The sequence below is a fragment of the Dendrobates tinctorius genome, unplaced genomic scaffold (genome assembly GCF_039654945.1).
Source record: "Dendrobates tinctorius isolate UK_male_01 unplaced genomic scaffold, ASM3965494v1 ptg000124l, whole genome shotgun sequence".
NCBI classification, from domain to species: domain Eukaryota; kingdom Metazoa; phylum Chordata; class Amphibia; order Anura; family Dendrobatidae; genus Dendrobates; species Dendrobates tinctorius.
The window spans coordinates 1,570,576-1,589,459 of NW_027361792.1; the positions used below are offsets into that span (position 1 = coordinate 1,570,576).

Sequence of the window (18,884 nt, forward strand, 5' to 3'; positions counted from 1 at the left end):
GGCGCTATATCGGAGCGGTATGGCTGGCGCTATAATGGAGAGGTATGGCTGGCGCTATATAAGGGCGGTATGGCTGGCGCTATATAGGAGCGGTATGGCTGGCGCTATATAGGAGCGGTATGGCTGGCGCTATATAGGAGCGGAATGGCTGGCGCTATATAGGAGAGGTATGGCTGCACTATATAGGAGCGGTATGGCTGGCGCTATGAAGGAGCGGTATGGCTGGCGCTATATAGGAGCGGTGTGGCTGGCGCTATATAGGAGCGGTGTGGCTGGCGCTATATAGGAGGTGTGGCTGGCGCTATATAGGAGAGGTGTGGCTGGCGCTATGAAGGAGCGGTGTGGCTGGCGCTATATAGGAGAGGTATGGCTGGCGCTATAAAGGAGCGGTATGGCTGGCGCTATATAGGGGAGGTATGGCTGCCGCTATATAGGAGCGGTATGGCTGGCGCTATATAGGAGAGGTATGGCTGGCGCTATGAAGGAGCGGTATGGCCGGCACTGGTACGGGAGGGATATGGGTGGCGCTATAAAGGAGCGGTATGGCCGAAGCTATATAGGAGCGATATGGCCGGCGCTATATAGGAGAGGTATGGCCGGCGCTATGAAGGAGCGGTATGGCTGGCGCTATATCGGAGCGGTATGGCTGGCGCTATAATGGAGAGGTATGGCTGGCGCTATAAAGGGGCGGTATGGCTGGCGCTATATAGGAGAGGTATGGCTGCACTATATAGGAGCGGTATGGCTGGCGCTATGAAGGAGCGATGTGGCTGGCGCTATAAAGGAGCGGTGTGGCTGGCGCTATATAGGAGCGGTGTGGCTGGCGCTATATAGGAGAGGTGTGTCTGGCGCTATATAGGAGAGGTATGGCTGCCGCTATATAGGAGCGGTATGGCTGGCGCTATATAGGAGAGGTATGGCTGGCGCTATATAGGAGCGGTATGGCTGGGGCTATATAGGAGAGGTATGGCTGGCGCTATATAGGAGCGGTATGGCTGGCGCTATATAGGAGCGGTATGGCTGGCGCTATATAGGAGCGGTATGGCTGGCGCTATATAGGAGCGGTATGGCTGGCGCTATATAGGTGTGGCTGGCGCTATATAGGAGAGGTATGGTTGGCGCTATATAGGAGCTGTATGGCTGGGGCTATATAGGAGAGGTATGGCTGGCGCTATAAAGGAGTGGTATGGCTGGCGCTATATAGGAGAGGTATGGCTGCACTATATAGGAGCGGTATGGCTGGCGCTATATAGAAGCGGTATGGCTGGCGCTATATAGGAGCGGTGTGGCTGGCGCTATATAGGAGAGGTGTGGCTGGCGCTATGAAGGAGCAGTGTGGCTGGCGCTATATAGGAGAGGTATGGCTGGTGCTATAAAGGAGCGGTATGGCTGGCGCTATATAGGGGAGGTATGGCTGCACTATATAGGAGCGGTATGGCTGGCGCTATATAGGAGCGGTATGGCTGGCGCTATATAGGAGAGGTATGGCTGGCACCATATAGGAGAGGTATGGCTGGCGCCATATAGGAGCGGTATGGCTGGCGCTATATAGGAGAGGTATGGCTGGCACCATATAGGAGAGGTATGGCTGGCGCCATATAGGAGCGGTATGGCTGGCGCTATATAGGAGAGGTATGGCTGGAGCTATATAGGGGAGGTATGGCTGCACTATATAGGAGCTGTATGGCTGGCGCTATATAGGAGCGGTATGGCTGGCGCTATATAGGAGCGGTATGGCTGGCGCTATATAGGAGCGGTATGGCTGGCGCTATGTAGGAGCGGTATGGCTGGCGCTATATAGGAGCGGTATGGCTGGCGCTATATAGGAGCGGTATGGCTGGCGCTATATAGGAGCGGTATGGCTGGCGCTATATAGGAGCGGTATGGCTGGCAGTCGTAAAGAAGCAAAAAGGTTGGCACTCATTTGTTTTCTGGTGATCAGTCACGTGGATTAGTTCTGACTGAAGTATATTTGCTTGTGGAACTTAATGTTATAATTTTTATGTTCATTTTGCAAAGACATTAATAATTATACATCAGTAATGAGAAACACATGATAAAAATAGTTTTGGAGATGGGACGTAGGGGTCATAAATCAACCTGTGGATGGCATCCAGGCAAGCCCCTGTGTGGCTCCTTGATGGAGATAAAGCTTAGGTCCAGACTACATCACAGGGGGACAAAGCTTTCCCCTAATGATCTAAGAGGCCGGTGTGCCTGCTAGGATATAGGCGGCTGTGGGTTAGGTCTGGTAGATCTACAGGGTCCGGGTCCTGAATGAAAATACGAGTACCGTGTGCTCTGTGTAGTGCGGCTCCTTTAAACCTAAATGTCAGTTTAGAATGTTTACAAAAATATTTTTCCAAAAAATTTTAAAAAGTTGCAAAACTTTATACAATGTAACTGACAAAACCAGGAGGAAGAAGGAATTCCGGGGGCTTTGGCATTAATACAACTGCCTAAGGCCTGTTTCACACTTACGTTTTTTCCAGTGCGTTGGTAGCCGTTAAAATGGCAGATAACGGATCCGTGGGCGATGAAATACCAACGGGAGCCAGCGGACCGTTATTTTAAAGGAGAGAGGGAGAGAGAGGGAGAGAGAGGGGAGAGAGAGAGAGAGAGAGAGAGAGAGAGAGAGAGAGAGAGAGAGAGAGAGAGAGAGAGAGAGAGAGAGAGAGAGAGAGAGAGAGAGAGAGAGAGAGAGAGAGAGAGATGAAAAACTGAAGTGTGAAACAGGCCTAATACTTGCACCGTGGATCATTAAAGCCACGGACTGAAGAACTTCAATAAAATTTGCAAAATGTCTGTAATTGGATTGTAAAGTTTTGCTTCGATCCTTCCATGTCTCACTGAATAAATATTTATTGTAGGACAAGAGGGAACTGACAGATGGGACAGAGGTCCAAAGAGCAGGGTCAGGCCTGAGCCGGAGCAGAGGGCAGGACTGGGGGTGGGTGATTACGGGATCCGAATGTTGAAAGATGTGCACGTCCGAAATATTGCGAGGCGGCTCCTATACACAAGGAGAATGGATTCTGCGCATATTCCCAAATATATAAGAAAAAGACAGATTAACATAAGATCGGCCTCTGCCGTGCAGAATCCCAATCTTAGTCTGGTTGGAAGCCCCCAGTATCAGTGCTGTGCAGAGAGCCGATAGTATTGAGGAATATAGTTTGGTTTTTATAGAAGGATTAAGTTGGGGGCGACAGCGGAGTTTAGCATGACCCTGCGACTGGGTGGCGGGGCAGGACACAGCCCCCATTCCATACACATTTCTTGATGGATATATGTTATATGGGGTCTTGCTTCCCCCATTACAAGAGATAACTTGTAATCAATCCCCTCTCCTTATGTACTTGTGTGTCCCTTGTCTTACACGTTTATTATACTTGTCTATATTTCCCCTTTTCACATGTAAAGTGCCATGGAATAAATGCATAATAATAATAATAACTGCTTAAGATACATATACCAGTGAAATACATTTGGGACCTGTACCCAGTTCTCTTATTCTTCCTCTTTATCATTCTGCCAGCACTATGAGTGCTGGAACTTCCTTTCCCCAAGTTTCCAGCATGCGTTGCTCCTGACATTATCTCGCCTGTCATGAACTGAATGGCTCTTCTGGAAATGTAGTTTTTCTATGCAATACATTTGCAGCCGCCATTGAGGGGGGACAGGCCGTGTGTCAGCGTGGGAGCTCCCTGATCTGACTCGTTGAGAAGAACTCAAAACAAGACCCCCAACTATTGGATGATACATCAATATATAAAAACGTGTCGGATTGCAGAGGTTTGTGCCCCCAATTTAGAACCTAAAACTGATTGATATAAGACCCATATTATGAAGCAGAGTCTGCACCGCTCCTGTCTCTGCAGCCGACCTGTTAATAATTACACCGTAGGAAAGGGCTAAGATCATGGGAAAGATAACAGCATTGGGCGGCAGCACGTACAGGATGCATCATAACCTGCACCTACACATATAAATGCTAAGCTGCGCCCAGACACTTCTCTATTACGGGATGACGCTTACCGAGCCCCATTCATTATAACGGTAGAAACCAACCAGAGCTCATTCATTCTCCTTCAGCTGCGATCATTAGTAACAGAGCCCCTAAAATAAAAAGTGGTGAATGCAATGAGGGGCTTATAATGCTATAACAACCATCCTGCAATACATATCACGTCCACCAGAGGGAGCAGAACACCTGTACATGCAATAGCTAACTTCTATACATATTCAGTGGTGTGAAAAAGTGTTTGCCCCCTTCCCGATTTCCTCTTCTTTCGTATATTAGTCACAATTAAATGTTTCAGATCAAACAAATTTAAATATTAGACAAAGAAAACAAACATAATAAAGTCCTTCTTTAAAAACTGCATTATTAAAGAAAAAAGAAATCCAAACCTATAGAGCCCTGTGTGAAAAAGTCATTGCCCCCCTCCTCCTAAAAACAAAGAAACTCTGATTTATCACATCTTTGGGAAGCGGAGTTCACATTCCCTAGCCACACCTGTTCTCAAACAAGAAATCACTTAAATAGGACCTGCCTGACAAAGTGAAGTGGACAAAAAGCTCCTCAACAGCTAGACATCATGCCGCGAGCCAAAGAAATTCCGGAACAAATGAGAAACAAAGTAATTGAGACCTGTCAGTCTGGAAAAGGTTATTAAACCATTTCTAAGGCTTTTGGACTCCAGCGAACCACAGTGAGAGCCATTATCCACAAATGGAAAAACATGGAACAGTGGTGAACCTTCCCAGGAGTGGCATGCCGACCAAAATTACTCCAAGAGCGCAGCGAAAACGAATCAAAGAGGTCACAAAAGATCCCACAACATCCAAAGAACTGCAGGCCTCAGCTCAGTTAAGGTCAGTGTTCAAGACTCAACCATAAGAGTCTGCTCAAAAATGGCCGTCATGGCAGAGTTCCAAGATGAAGAGCAATTAGAACATAACGGCTCGTCTCAGTTTTGCCAGAAAACATCTTAATGATCCCCAAGACTTTTGGGAGAATACTCTGTGGACTGATGAGACAAAGGTTGGACTTGTTCGAAGGTTTATGTTCCATTACATCTGCCGTAGAAGTAACAGCATTTCAGGAAAGGAACATCATACCAACAGTAAAATATGGTGGTAGTATGATGGTCTGTGGCTGTTTTGCTGTTTCAGGACCTGGAAGACTTGCTGTGGCAAATGAAACCATGAATTCTGTCGTCTACCAGAAAATCCTGAAGGGTAATGTCCGGTCATCTGTTCGTGACCTCAAGCTGAAGTGCACTTGGGTTATGCAGCAGGACAATGATCCAAAACTCACCAGCAAGTCCACCTCTGAATGGCTTAAGAAAAACAAAATTAAGACTTTGAAGTGGCCTAGTCAAAGTCCTGACCTTAATGCGATTGAGATGCTGTGGCCTTAAAGAGGCGGTTCATGCTCAGAAACATCCAATGTGGCTGAATTACAACAATTCTACAAAGACGAGCTGCCAAAATCCCTTCAGAGCATTGTACGAGACTCTTTGCCAGTTTTCACAAACTCTTGATTGCAGTTGTTAATGCCAAGGACGGCCCAACCAGTTATTAGGTTTAGAGGCAATCACTTTCACACAGGACCCTGTAGGTTTGGATTTCTTTTTCCCTTAATAATAAAGACCTTGATTTATAAACTGCATTTTGTGATTGTGTTATCTTTAATGTTGACATTGTTTGGTGATCGGAATCATTTAAGTGTGACAAATGTGCAAAAGAATAAGAAATCAGAAAGGGGCCAAACACTTTCACACAATATATATATAATAATAATAATCTTTATTATATATATATCTACTCACAAATGACTAGTCAGTGTGGACGGGTGACTACAGAAACTGATGGCAAATGTACCTCACATACACAGGAGGGTCCGGGTTGCAGAGGACACTGCTACTTATCAGAAAAGCTCAGGTAGGGGGCAACCAGCAGAGAAAGGCGCTTCTTCCTGACACTTGATGACAGCACAAAGGTTAAAGTGGTGATAAATTTGGAGCAATCTTTTTACACTGGAGACTCCACTGGCGCAAATGCCTCAGCCCTTGATATATATTATCTGGCCCCATTGACTCTGGTGTATAACCTCCGGCCCCCTCCATACTGTCTGCCATTACCGCCATGTGACAGAGCGGCCGGTGGTGCGGAGTTCACTGATCCCAGCGCGGTCCTGTAATAGGAGCCACCGGGGTATCAAGTCCATCCATGACATTTCTTCCTCCTGACTCTTCCCCCATCACTTGTGATTGATATTATTGAGAAATGGAAGGAACCGCAGCGACTCAGCCACAAAGGGGAGACCCCTTAACGTTACAGAGCCGGGGGGCCGAGTGCTGAGGGCAGAAAAGTCACCACCGCTCTGCTGACCCAATAACTGCGGAGTCCAGACCTCCTCTGGTATCACTGTACCCCCGCCGGGAGCTTAATGGCCGAGCAGCTGCATGCAGTCGTACATCACCAAGCACAATACCGAGCGTCGGATGGAGTGGTGTAAAGCCGCCACCACTGGACTCTGGGAGAAGACATGTTCTGTGCAGTGACGGTCTGAGATAACAGGAGTTTCCCCGATTTATCCTCTGCCCCATTGACAAAATGAAGATGAATTTAATCAAACTACGAAACCAGCAAATCAGGGATGAAACACTTTTTATCAACAGTTTAGAGGGTCACAATTACACCCCTATTTCCACCACCACCTCAGCTACTGTGCTGAACTCAAGAGTCTGGGAGACGAGTAACAGACTGGGGCTGTGCTCTTTTTGGAGGAGGCCATCCTCATGGTCCCTAATAGTCGCTATTGTCTCCGATATGACGGGGAGTAATGGACGGTGGGAGTTACCCAGCTCAGAGCTGTCTGCGCAGCCAGCAACCAATATCTTTTCTGAGCTCTCATCCACTTGCACCAGCAGCAGCGTTTGCCCCAGCTCAGCGCCCTCCATTGCTACCTCTTTAGCATCCACAGCTACAGATTTCTGCCCTTCGTCTCTGTGACTGTGAAGATGTCGGTTTAGACTTTGCTGAAAAGAGTAGCCCATCCCGCACACATGGCAGCGGTACGGCTTCTCCTCCAGATGAGATTTAAGATGTCGCCGGAGCTTGGTTGCTTGTGGGTAGGATTTGCCGCAGTACTTGCAGAGGAAGGGGCGATCGCCTGTGTGTAGCCGCTCATGGACGCGTAAAGTGTGAGGGTCTTTTAATGCTTTGCCGCAGACGGTACAGAGATGCATTTCCCCCGTGTGTGTGATTAAATGACGTTTCAGTTCTGGCTGCTGCGGGAATGCGTCTCCGCAGTACTGGCATTTATAAGGCCTCTCGCCGGTGTGCAGCCGCTGGTGGATCCGCAAACTTCCTCTGTGGCGGAAAGTGCCGCCGCACTCTGTACACGTGTACGGCTTCTCCCCGGTGTGTATAAGCATGTGGTTACGCAAGGAGCAGACGTTGGCCAGCTGCTTATCACAGATGCTACACTGCAGGACAGTCTTTGTCTCGTTGGTCCTGTGCGTGCAGTATTTCTTGCGGTGAATTCGTAAAGTCGGTCGACGGGCAAAGCTCTTTCCGCAGTCCTCACAGCTGTAAGGGCGCTGTCCTGTGTGCAACACCGAGTGCTCCTTTAGGTCGCGCTGGGTACCGTACGCTTTATCACACTGGGGACACTTGAAGGGACGCAGGCCTTGGTGACCTAGTAAGTGAGCCTTGAAGCTCTCCTCAGAGCAGTACTCCTTCCCGCACTCTGGGCATAGGAACGGTTTGAGCCCGGTGTGTGTGAAGCTGTGTCTCTTCAAATGGCCCAGTTGGAAGAAGCTTTTGCTGCAATCATTACAATGAAATTTGCGTTGCGATGGTTCTTTCGCTTTGGTCCCTTTAGTCTCAGTCTCCTTGGCACTTTCTGGGGGATCTGTGTGTTCCTCCAGTCGGGTCACCGTACCTCGGCCTTCATCTGGAGTCTCAGGACATTTCGTCTTGGAGTTTCTCCTTTCCCGGTGGTTAGATAGTTTTGCATCTTGGACCTCTGTCTCGTCACCTTCCACCTTACTCGTTTCTCCAAGTAAATACTCCACACTCCAGGACCCATCACCGCTCGCGTGAATCTGCCTGGTTGCAGCTGCAGGAACATCGGATATCTGAGTTACGGAGACATCTTGGGACTCTGCATTGCTGGGCTTGTCAGACGCCGTCTCCTTTACACAGCGCACGTCTTCTGAAGAACCTAAAAAGTAGAAAAATACATTAATAGAGGTCGGCAGTGATCGGGTGCTGAATGCCACAATTACGGTGACTCTACAACTCCTTGGTGACATCTGCTGTACATTCCCGGTGGTTGGCACCAACTCCATAGATACCAGATGGCACACAATAAGGAGTTTCCAAAGCAAAATATACACGTGTGCAGCCCTTTAGTGCTGAATGTCCCTTACATGTATTGTGATGTAATTTGCTGTGCGTTATCCGGTGTTTTTTCATTTACAAATTGCCAATGGCAAATAGACCCGAACTAGATTCTGTAATGTGACTAAAATTAACAATTTAACATAATCAAGTGCATTTATGAAACCACAAGGTTTGTATCGGTCACTATATGAATTTCTATTGGTCTTGAAAAGTGATAAGGGCGATCACTAACCATCATTTTATAGGACCGTTGATGAATTATTAATAAGTCACCAGCCGCCCGGTGGCCATTGCAGCCTCATTCCCCTGAAGACGCCAGTAACGGTGAAACATGTTGGGGAGGCAGCCGGTTATATATTTTAAATAGTAAGGTGTTGCACTGGTCATAAACAATAAGTGATGGTCCGCGGCCACACAACGCAAGAGAGACATTAGAAGAAATCTATAGGCTTGAGAGCGATGAAAGCATTACAAAGTATAAAGACAGCGGGGGATATTAGACTGGGAATTACTCAGTGGCAAACCTACAATCGAGACGAGATCAAACCATAGAATAATGATTACTAATACGATGCCACGTAATGGATGTAATATCTGTAAATCTGAAATCTCAGATGGTGGATGATTAATAATTCATCAATGGTCCTATAAAATGATGGTTAGTGATCGCCCTTATCACTTTTCAAGACCTACAGAAATTCATATAGTGACAAATACAAACCTTGTGATTTTATAAATGCACTTGATTATATTAAATTGTCAGATAAAAATTCATTTTAGTTACATTACAGAATCTTTAGTTAGGGTTCTATTTGCCATTGGCAATTTGTAAATAAGCATCAAATGCCCTATATGCTGATTCTTTTTGAACAAGTGAAGGTGCAATTATCCGTTATCCGGACTCTCCCTATGGGTCGGTGCACCAAGAAGTCTCCTGCAATGTGGTTAAGATTTTACAAGCGCCCACCTACAGAATTAGAGGATATACTGCAGGTTTCATTTTATGCAACGTAATGCCTGAAATCCGCCGCTTTTTTTAAGACTACTTGTTTCGTTGCGGAAATGCAGCAAAGTGATCTGTATTTTCAGCAATTTGTTAAAGAGATATCCACAGGGTATGCGGCAAATTTTTGATATCTTGTGTCCCCACTTCTGCTGGGAGAAAGATGCGGCTGCCTTTACATGGCTGCCAGTGTTCCTTTATGAATGGAGCGAGAATGAGAATCATCACGGCGGCATCCTCTCTCCAATGGCGGAGTATAAGTGGTGATGTAGTGATAAGATGTAAGACAGACCTGCAGTTTGCGTGTGTTCTGCCTCCTCCATATTAATGGACAGCTTAGCCCCCTCTGGTTCTGGAATGAGTGTTGTCACGGCTTCTTCTTGCTCAGCGGTGACCGCAGTCGTCTCTGGTCCAGATCCTCCCGCTGAGGTGCAGCACTTTGGTTGAGGAGTCGCAGCCAACTCCTCAGGTTGTTGGGATAATAAAGAACATTCTGAATTGGCCAAAACTTCCTTGGTTTTCAGAGCCAGTCTGTCCTCATCAGTCTCTGCTGCTAATGGCACCGAGTCACTGACAGAAGAGTCACTCATGGACTCTGGAGGGAGCGGAGATCCTTCATTATCATCATCATCATCACAGACCGTGTGCTCTTCTAAGGGAAGAAGCAGCTCAGATCCTGACGGGATCGACGCCGTCACCTGGAGATGGACAATTCCTCCAATTCTGCAGAACTTCACATTTTGCTTCTTTGCATTTTTCCTTACAAACCTGCAAAACATTAAAAGTTGAAGGTCAGTACAGCCGAGCAAAACCTGATAACCATCCCAGTATCTGCTATGCATCGCCTCCTCGGCCGTCTCTGCAGGTGCTGAATGTGGGTAACACTTGGCGAGTAGCAGACGATTCTCTTGTCTGGACTGGAAAAGTGCAGGATACGTTCTGTCTGCACAGAAGCCGGGAAGCTGAGGAGGAGACATGGTGTAATGAATGGAGAACCTCCATCTTTATCTTCTGGACGCAGAGATCGCTGCGTCCATGGTTTACACGGCACAAGGCTAGTTTTCTTTATTCCACACACCCCAATTTAATGTATTTTTAGCTTTTTTTTCCCATAAAGTAGACATCCCCTCTTATTCAGGGACACGTTAAGTGTCTGAACAAGAGCGGTGGGCATCACAGATGGCGAGTATCACATCTTATGGGTTTTTTTAGCCACTGTCATCCTTTTGCAAAACATACCGGTCTCCAGCTCATCGGCCCCTGTACTAGGCATGGGACAGTGGATTATGTTTTGGATGCAGCGTTCCTTTAACCTTCTACACAATCTCAGAGCTAAACTATGACACCAAGAGCAAGGTAATAAATATGAAAGACATATAGGTACATAACGATCCATACCTGAGCCACCAGATGTCCCCTGGCTGTAACGACAATGCGGGACCTTCCTATTAGGACACAAAAAGAGTGTAAATGGATCATAATGTGAAGTGAAGGGATACTGACCGCTGCTGCCCACATATCACTCACCTCAGCTGCTTCCGATTCTGGACTGCAAGAAGGAATGAGAGCGCCATCGGGTAAAGCTCTGCCAACACACCACAAACCGACTCCCTCCCGCAACAGAGAGGGCCCCAGGGCCAGGCCGCAGGGGACATGGAGCAAGGCGTTATAGACTGCATCCTGTGCGCGCCCCACAGGGGGCGAAGAGATGGATGAACTCATAAATCTGCAGAGAGATGGGCAGAGGACACGGATTAGGACGGATCATGCACCTATATTATGCAGCATCGGCAAAAAATGGACACATGGAAGGCGGCTTCATACAGGAGTCCAGGATAAGTGCCTCGATCCTATGGAAACGGGATAAATATCCATTGTGGGAAAATCTCTGGAAGTCACCATTGCCGTGAAGACCCGGCCCAATGTGACTCACTGCTGAGGGTTTACTGCAATTACATACAGTCTAGGAAATCATCTGGGAGCCTAACAGCCTAGACCCGAATGGGTAATCTCATCTAATGTGTGATAGATAGGGATCCTATAACCCGAGCCCTGACTGGTGCTGCGGCCAACAATGCACAGAGCACTCCAGTCACTTCCATGAGAGCTCTGCAACCAGCCGAGCAAAACCAGCATAGAAGTGCAAAGGGGAAGCTGTTGATATAGAAGAGTTAATGGTTTGCTTTTATATCCCTTTAATTGCCTTTAAGACTTCTAATGCCTTCTGCCTTATTATTGCTAGAACTATTCTCATGTAGACTATTAGTCTCTGTTCTCAAGGAAACTATACTTGTTATCATTTGTTCTCAACAACATGTTCTGGGTACATTGTAAACATGGCATAACTCTGAAGGTGATGGGGGAGGGGCTACATGAGCTCCATAGAATTACATTTGTTGTAAATGGTATAAAATATTGCCTTGTATTTCATTACGTCAGATAAAGTGATTTCACCACGGCTCGTGTGTGTTGAGTCTCTTTGTCTCCAAGCGCTTGTCATCAGAAGGGCGAAAAACCTCACAATCCGGACTCACTGGTGATCTGGCATACCTGACTGTTGGTCAGGACAAAAAGCAGCTACAACAGTTTTGGCGCCCAACATGGGGCCGTGGAAACCAGCCTATTCGGAATCCGTATGTGGGAGCTTCCTGGGAGGTTGTATATGCAGAATCCAGGCTGCAGCAGGTGAGAACATTTATTCTTACATTGATTCTGCATCTGCAGCCTCTCAGGATGTCCACATATCTCTGGGTAAGACTGTACAACACGGTTCAAACGAACCCACATCACCAGTGAGCGGTATGTCTGTATGAGGGTTGAAGAATAGAGTAATAAGATAATAATTGTCATCTGTAATATCTGTCAATCTGTTCTGGTAATATACTAGCTGGTTGTGTACTGGTGTACTGTTATGATTGAGTCACCGTAGGAGGCAAAAACAGAAATGCTAGCTAAGTCCAGAAAACCAGAGAAGTTGGCAACTATCAGATTGCAGACCCCTGAACCTATCAACACAACTAGCAGTAGCCATGGGGGGGTTCCTACGATGACCTAGACCCCTCGATCACAGCCGGAGAGATACATAGGCCTAAAGAAGGAAAGGGGAAATCTAACTGCCCCAGAGCAGACCCCAAAGCAATAGGCAGCCCCCCACATATAATGACGGTGAAGCAAGATGAAAACACTTACACAGACAGAAAGACAGGCTGAGCAAAGACGGGGCCCAAAAACTACCTAGATAGGAACGGATAGGAAGGCTGCTGTTTGCAATCTGCCAAAACCCTATCAGAGACAAAAGCCAACAAGCTGATATAAAAATGGCCCTGAAGCAACTAAGCTTCAAAAACTAAATCAGTACTCAGGTATTTTCAGAAGACAGAGCTCACGGAACACTGCACACTCCAGCAGGGAGTGGCAGAATCCAAAAAGCAAGAAAAACAAAAACAAATCTTAAATGCAAAAAGGCAAAACAGAAAACTTAGCTTTAGGAGAGCAGGAATCAGACTGGTGTCCAAGAGTCCACAGAGAAATCACCCGCAGGGCAGAAAGGGCGTAGGCTGCCTTAAATCCAGTCAGAGACTCCACTCAGCCAATCGTCTTCATTAATCCCAGGTGCCTGATAATCAGGCTCACTACCTTCCTTCACTAGAATAGGGAGTTCACCAGGCCTCAGTGACAGAGGGGAAAATGAACTCACAACAGTGTACTGTGTAGCACGGAGCCTGGGATAGACTCTGTGCGGCGTCTATTTTGGATTGGCAGTAAATCATATGAGGCTGTATTTTGTATAGGGCTGGGGTTTTTGGTTGCTGTAGTTTTCATTGATTCTTGTTGTTTAAGAAGTTGGCTTTGGTGTTCTCAGAGTGTCAGTGGACACGGCTGTAGGTTAACGTGTCAAATCCAAAGCGCAAGATAGGCAGGCTGTGTGAGTCCTTGTATGTATGTCTATGAGAACCTCTGAATGAGATGAGAGAGGAGTAATTGAGTAGAAGGGATTTTTGTTATCTTCTCTTTGTAAAATCAAATGACCACTGAAAAGTGAAAGAAAAAAATCCCTGAATGAGCACGTATGAATGAATCATCACACATCATTTTGTGTCAAGAGATTGTTACCTTTCTAGTTGTGGGGGAGATCCCGGACAGATGCTTTATAGATATTTCAAATCTACATCTGAGACTGAATGATTTGAGTAATGATATAGCTCGTGTTATATGTGGCATTACATTGTAAAGTTTCCCGAATGCATTTGGCCAGAAAAAGGGCAAGACTCAGTTAATGACATTATACAGTTATCTGCCCTCACAGTGAAATCCCGTGATTTTGAGTTTTTAACTTGTAGAAATTGATTTTGATTAAGTCTAAAGAGCTACGGCATTACTTTATGAAGGACACTACATTCTGATGGGAGGGGGGAATGATGCCGCTGCGCGATGCGATTTCTCTTCTCCTCTGCTGAGTGTCTAATAGGAGGGGGCACGGAGAGGCGTTCAAGATTCTCTGTGGGTGTCCTTGGAGAAATACTCGCTATTAGATTTGTGCATTTTAAAGCAACAGTACTTAATTGAAGTGGAATGAAATTTTGTAAGTTGCAAGTAAAATATGGTGCCTAATTTAGAAGGAAATTGTAAGTGATTGCTTGGTCATTGTAAGTGATTGTTTGGTCATTAATGTGTTTGAACCTGCTTCTAATTGTGTGATTGATTTGTATAGCAAATTGTGGATCAACAAAGGAGGTAGCCGACCGTATGGCTGATAAAGTAGGTCAGAGGCCTATCACACCTGGGCCTTCTTACTTTAGTCAGCGGGGTTTTTTGTTGTGGGTGAGAGGCGAGGGCAAGGAGCCTTCTGGATATACCTTGGCAGGCTCACTCTGACTTGCTATGTGTGGCCTGTAAGACAGAGGTCCAGACACACAGAAGGGCATTTCAGAAGAAAGGTGAGCTGTCTAAGTTGAAGCGGCCTTCCCACAAACCATGGAGCTGGGCTGGAAGGAAAAAGGCCTATTCCTATTCTAGCCAGCTGATCTACCGGGTGAGAGGCAGAGCCTTCTCGTTACATCCTGTAGGTCTACCGGGTGAGAGGCAGAGAGTCTTCCCGCTTCACCTTGGCAGGATCTCTGACTTGCTATGTGTGGCCTGTAAGACAGAGGTCCAGGCACACTGGGAGGGCATTTCAGAAGAAAGGTGAGCTGTTGGCAGAAAAAGGTTGAAGCCATGGGCAACTTTTTCTGTTTACAGTCGGTGCCCCAATGGGATCCAAGACAGCTATGCAAATTATAAAAGACAGAAGAAAGGAAGCAGTGAAACAAGTGGGACAAATATTGAAAAATGCAAAAATACCAGAGTGTGAATGTTTGGATGTACAAAAAGGCACAGACAAGGGAAGAAAACAGCTTACTACTCAGCACAATTAGACCCAGTGATCAGAGGGTCACCTACGTGTGTCCGTGTGGTAGGAGCAGCTGCACTACTACTAGGAAAGGCATGTGAGATCACACTGACGTTTCCGTTGACAGTCTATTCCCCGCATGACATCCATGCCATACTCGTACAAGTTCAACCAAAACATCTGTCTATGGCCAGACAGCTCTGACTTGAGTGTGCTCTACTAATTCCTGAGTATGTCACCCTCAAAAGATGTAACGTTCTGAATCCACCCACCCTCCTGCGGATTCAGAAAAGGGGGAATTGGTATTAGTGAGGAAGAATACTTTGACATGACGCACGGACATGACTGCATAGAACTGATGAGTCAGGAGACAGTGGGTTTTGCACACGTTCATGAAAAACCTGTTAATAATGCAGACTTTGAGTTTTTTTGTAGATGGCTCCAGATACCACCAGGATGGGCGATTCTACACTGGATATGCAGTAGTATCCTCACATGAGGTAATCCGAGCGGAACCTTTCCCTCCTCACATGTCGGCGCAGGAGGCAGAGGTGAAGGTACTCACTGAGGCGTGTAGAGCCGCTGCAGGTAAAGTCGCTAATATTTACACTGATTCGAACTATGCATGGGGAATAGCCCATGATTATGGCCCTATCTGGAGAAGCAGAGCGTTTCTTACATCAGCCAGTAAGCCCATTAAAAATGCAGAGCTAGTGAAACAATTGATGGAGGCATTGATGATACCAGTCCAGGTTGGCATTGTCAAGGTAAAAGCACACACAAAAGTGACTCCGTGGAGGTAGAGGGCAAGGGAAGGGCGGATGAGGCTGCTAAAGTAGCAGCAAGGCAGCCTAGGGAGCAGTGGACGGTGGCGGGGAGTCAGCGTATTCCAGCCACATTCAGGACATCTAGGCTCAAATCCCTCCGGCAAAAGGCTGCCCAAACAGAGAAGGTACACCGGGGGAGACTGGGAGCTGAGCTGAACTCAAACGGAGTATGGGAGAATAAGGATAAATTGTGCCCACCAAAGTCCCTGCTCCCAATCATGGCACAAGCAGCACATGGCCCCACTCACACCTCCAAAAGTCACATGTGTGCCATGGTAGATGCCTTCTGGATCGCTCCTGGTTTCAGTTACGCAGTCGCGAAACTTGTACAATCACGCCTCATCTGTGCACAGCACAACCCAGGTAAAACAGTAAAAGTCCCTAAGAAAGCGACACCTAGACCTCTCTACCCGTTTCAGAGACTGCAGATTGACGACACACAGCTACCAAGGTAGGAGTGTATGAATATGTCCTAGTATGTGTAGATCTCTTCTCTGGTTGGCCGGAAGCCTATCCGGTAAAATGTGCAACTGCTAAAACGACTGCAGACAAACTGATGAAAGAACTGATCTGCAGGTATGGTGTCCCAGAAGCCACAGAAACAGATAGGGGTACACACTTCACGGGAGAAATAATGAGGGAAGTTCTGCAGGCCCCGGGTGCGCAGCAAGCATTTCATACACCATATAGGCCACAAAGTAGTGGGAAAGTGGAAAGACTAAATGGGACACTTAAACGGAAAATTCAAAAGGCCATGGCAAACACAGGAAAGAGCTGGGTGGAGTGCTTGCCTCTTGCATTCTTTTCAGTCAGACACACTCCAAATAGAAAGACAGGCTTGTCTCCTTCTGAAGTCCTGTTGGTAGTGCACCAAAGACTGGTCTGTACTTCCCACAGGTGCTACAAATACAACACGGTTCTAGGACTAGGACAGCCTATGTCCAGGCCTTGCAGGAAAACCTTAATGTGGTGCATAAACATGTGTTCTCATCCATTCCAGATCCTAATGCCAGTACAGATGTGCATCAGCTGAATCCAGGTGATTGGGTGGTTATACGCAGACACGTGAGAAGGATCCTGGACCCACGATTTGACGGCCCCTTCCAAGTCCAGCTGACCACATCCACCTCAGTAAAACTTGAGGGAAAGCCCACCTGGATCCACGCCAGTCACTGCAAGAAGGTCCTGTCAACAGCAGAATGACTGTTCTCATCACCTTGCTGGCAGTGACAGGGTTACTGCACTCTACAGAGACACAGGACAAACCCTTAAATGTTGACTGGGACAACAAACTTATTCGCCATCATGCTCTTCTCATAAAGGACATGGAAGGACAGAAACCAAAAGACTGTTGGATCTGTACTCACAGCCCAGTATCTGCGAGGACTATGCCGTACTTGGCCTTACCTCCGGAGCCATGGGAGGTATTAACCCCTCACTGCATACACAATGAGACTTGGACTCAATCTAGGTTTTGGGGAAAAGATGTGCCCCGTGATATATCTGCCTCATTGGCTATAGTCGAATGGGCCGCTAACCCCTGGTTTCAGTTCAATATAACGCGGCCTAAAGGTACAAATGTGGTGGCGGGAATATGACTCAGATGTCGGTAATATGGTCGCCAGGAGGAGGACTGAAATCCCTCACTCAGACCCTATTCCCAATGATGGACTGTGGTTCAGTCTTCAACACACTGGAGCAGATACCTGTGGTGAGGACAATAATTGCTTCTGCATATACACTCGCGATCAAACACAGGTTAATGAGACGGTGTACCAGGATGGTGTTGAAGGCTGTAAATCATCTACGGGTAAAATAATAAGGAAAGAAAGGGGTAAATGTACATCTGGTATAAGGGAAAACAGATGAATAATACTTGGTGCGCCCATAAGCCTACAGTAGGTCAGGACATTTGAGTTTATAGCAATGTATACAGACCCCTGGTCACGTTTGTGTTCTCCCTGACTGAGTATTCTTGGTTTGCGGACATCGTGCCTACAGGTGGGTGAGCCCGGACATAAGAGGGGTCTGCGCTCTTGCTAAACTGACACCAGCCACTTTCATAGTTCATCATAATAATATAGACACAGCAGCAGTTCCAATTCATACTTTGTATAGAAGGGCTGCAGACAATAAGCGGCAGCCTCACAGGAGAGAGCCAACGCGGGCGGCCTCGCAGGAGAGCGCCAACGCGGGCGGCCTCGAAGGAGAGAGCCAACGCGGGCGGCCTCGAAGGAGAGAGCCAACGCGGGCGGCCTCGCAGGACAGAGCCAACGCGGGCGGCCTCGCAGGACAGAGCCAACGCGGGCGGCCTCGCAGGACAGAGCCAACGCGGGCGGCCTCGCAGGACAGAGCCAACGCGGGCGGCCTCGCAGGACAGAGCCAACGCGGGCGGCCTCGCAGGACAGAGCCAACGCGGGCGGCCTCGCAGGACAGAGCCAACGCGGGCGGCCTCGCAGGACAGAGCCAACGCGGCGGCCTCGCAGGACAGAGCCAACGCGGCGGCCTCGCAGGACAGAGCCAACGCGGCGGCCTCGCAGGACAGAGCCAACGCGGCGGCCTCGCAGGACAGAGCCAACGCGGCGGCCTCGGGGCCTCGCAGGACAGAGCCAACGCGGCGGCCTCGGGGCCTCGCAGGACAGAGCCAACGCGGCGGCCTCGGGGCCTCGCAGGACAGAGCCAACGCGGCGGCTGCGGGCTCCTGCGGTTACAGGGAGTGATGGCCGGGATCGGATCGCATACAGAATCCGCAGTTATTGTTTTGCTTTTCTAAGTTCTGATTATTATTTTAAATCGATAAGATATAACCCCCCACCACCACCACCCGAAATGCAGCTCAGACCGGAAAGGGTTAACAGCCATGTGATCTCCCTGCACTGACACACTGTAGCAGAGGTCAGCAGTCTCACTCTGGGAGTTCTCACTCACTGAAGGCAAGCAGAGGTCCTGCCACCAGAGAGAGGATAAAGCAGATTAATCAGAAGACGCAGAACGTTCATGATGTGATGGGACTACAGGCACCAGCAAGCCCCAGCCCTGTGGTCAGGCAATACTGTGACTTGTAGTCCACCGGAGCCGGGATTCACCTCCCACTCTCTCCTTACCGATCAGGACTCACTCAACCGGAAGTCTGCAAGCAGCAGCGCCCCCGCCGGAAGTGCTCTTCCCAAAACCCTGTCCGGCAGGAAATGACTGTTGTATATTGGTTCCTGCACTGTGACGTTCCAACATCAGAGCTGTCACC

The 18,884-nt window shown here is 47.8% G+C and overlaps 1 protein-coding gene across 4 annotated transcripts; it reads right to left on the minus strand.

Annotated features, from left to right (window-relative positions):
* Positions 1 to 6,661: 6,661 nt before the first annotated feature.
* Positions 6,662 to 18,883, minus strand: ZNF408 (zinc finger protein 408). 4 transcript variants are annotated; one of them, XM_073541649.1, is made up of 6 exons: positions 18,745 to 18,883; positions 17,347 to 17,444; positions 10,952 to 11,150; positions 10,823 to 10,869; positions 9,717 to 10,192; positions 6,662 to 8,239 (listed from the first exon to the last, which is right to left on the minus strand). In XM_073541649.1, the coding sequence occupies exons 3-6, from the start codon at positions 11,144 to 11,146 to the stop codon at positions 6,705 to 6,707; spliced, it is 2,253 nt and encodes a 750-aa protein (XP_073397750.1). In that variant the 5' UTR covers positions 11,147 to 11,150; positions 17,347 to 17,444; positions 18,745 to 18,883; the 3' UTR covers positions 6,662 to 6,704. The 4 variants fall into 4 exon arrangements, with proteins under 4 accessions (XP_073397750.1, XP_073397751.1, XP_073397752.1 ...); XM_073541650.1 differs by lacking the exon at positions 18,745 to 18,883 and adding an exon at positions 18,569 to 18,690; XM_073541651.1 differs by lacking the exon at positions 17,347 to 17,444 and having other exon boundaries at positions 18,745 to 18,874.
* Position 18,884: the final 1 nt, after the last annotated feature.

Coding starts and splice junctions, on each gene's coding strand:
- ZNF408 (XM_073541648.1), bottom strand. CDS start 18,639: ATGAACGTTCTGCGTCTTCTGATTAATCTGCTTTATCCTCTCTCTGGT. Junction 10,193..10,822: donor GGGGACATCTGGTGGCTCAG/GTATGGATCGTT, acceptor AATGTTTTGCAG/GTTTGTAAGGAAAAATGCAA. Junction 8,240..9,716: donor AGAACACACGCAAACTGCAG/GTCTGTCTTACA, acceptor TCTACTTTTTAG/GTTCTTCAGAAGACGTGCGC.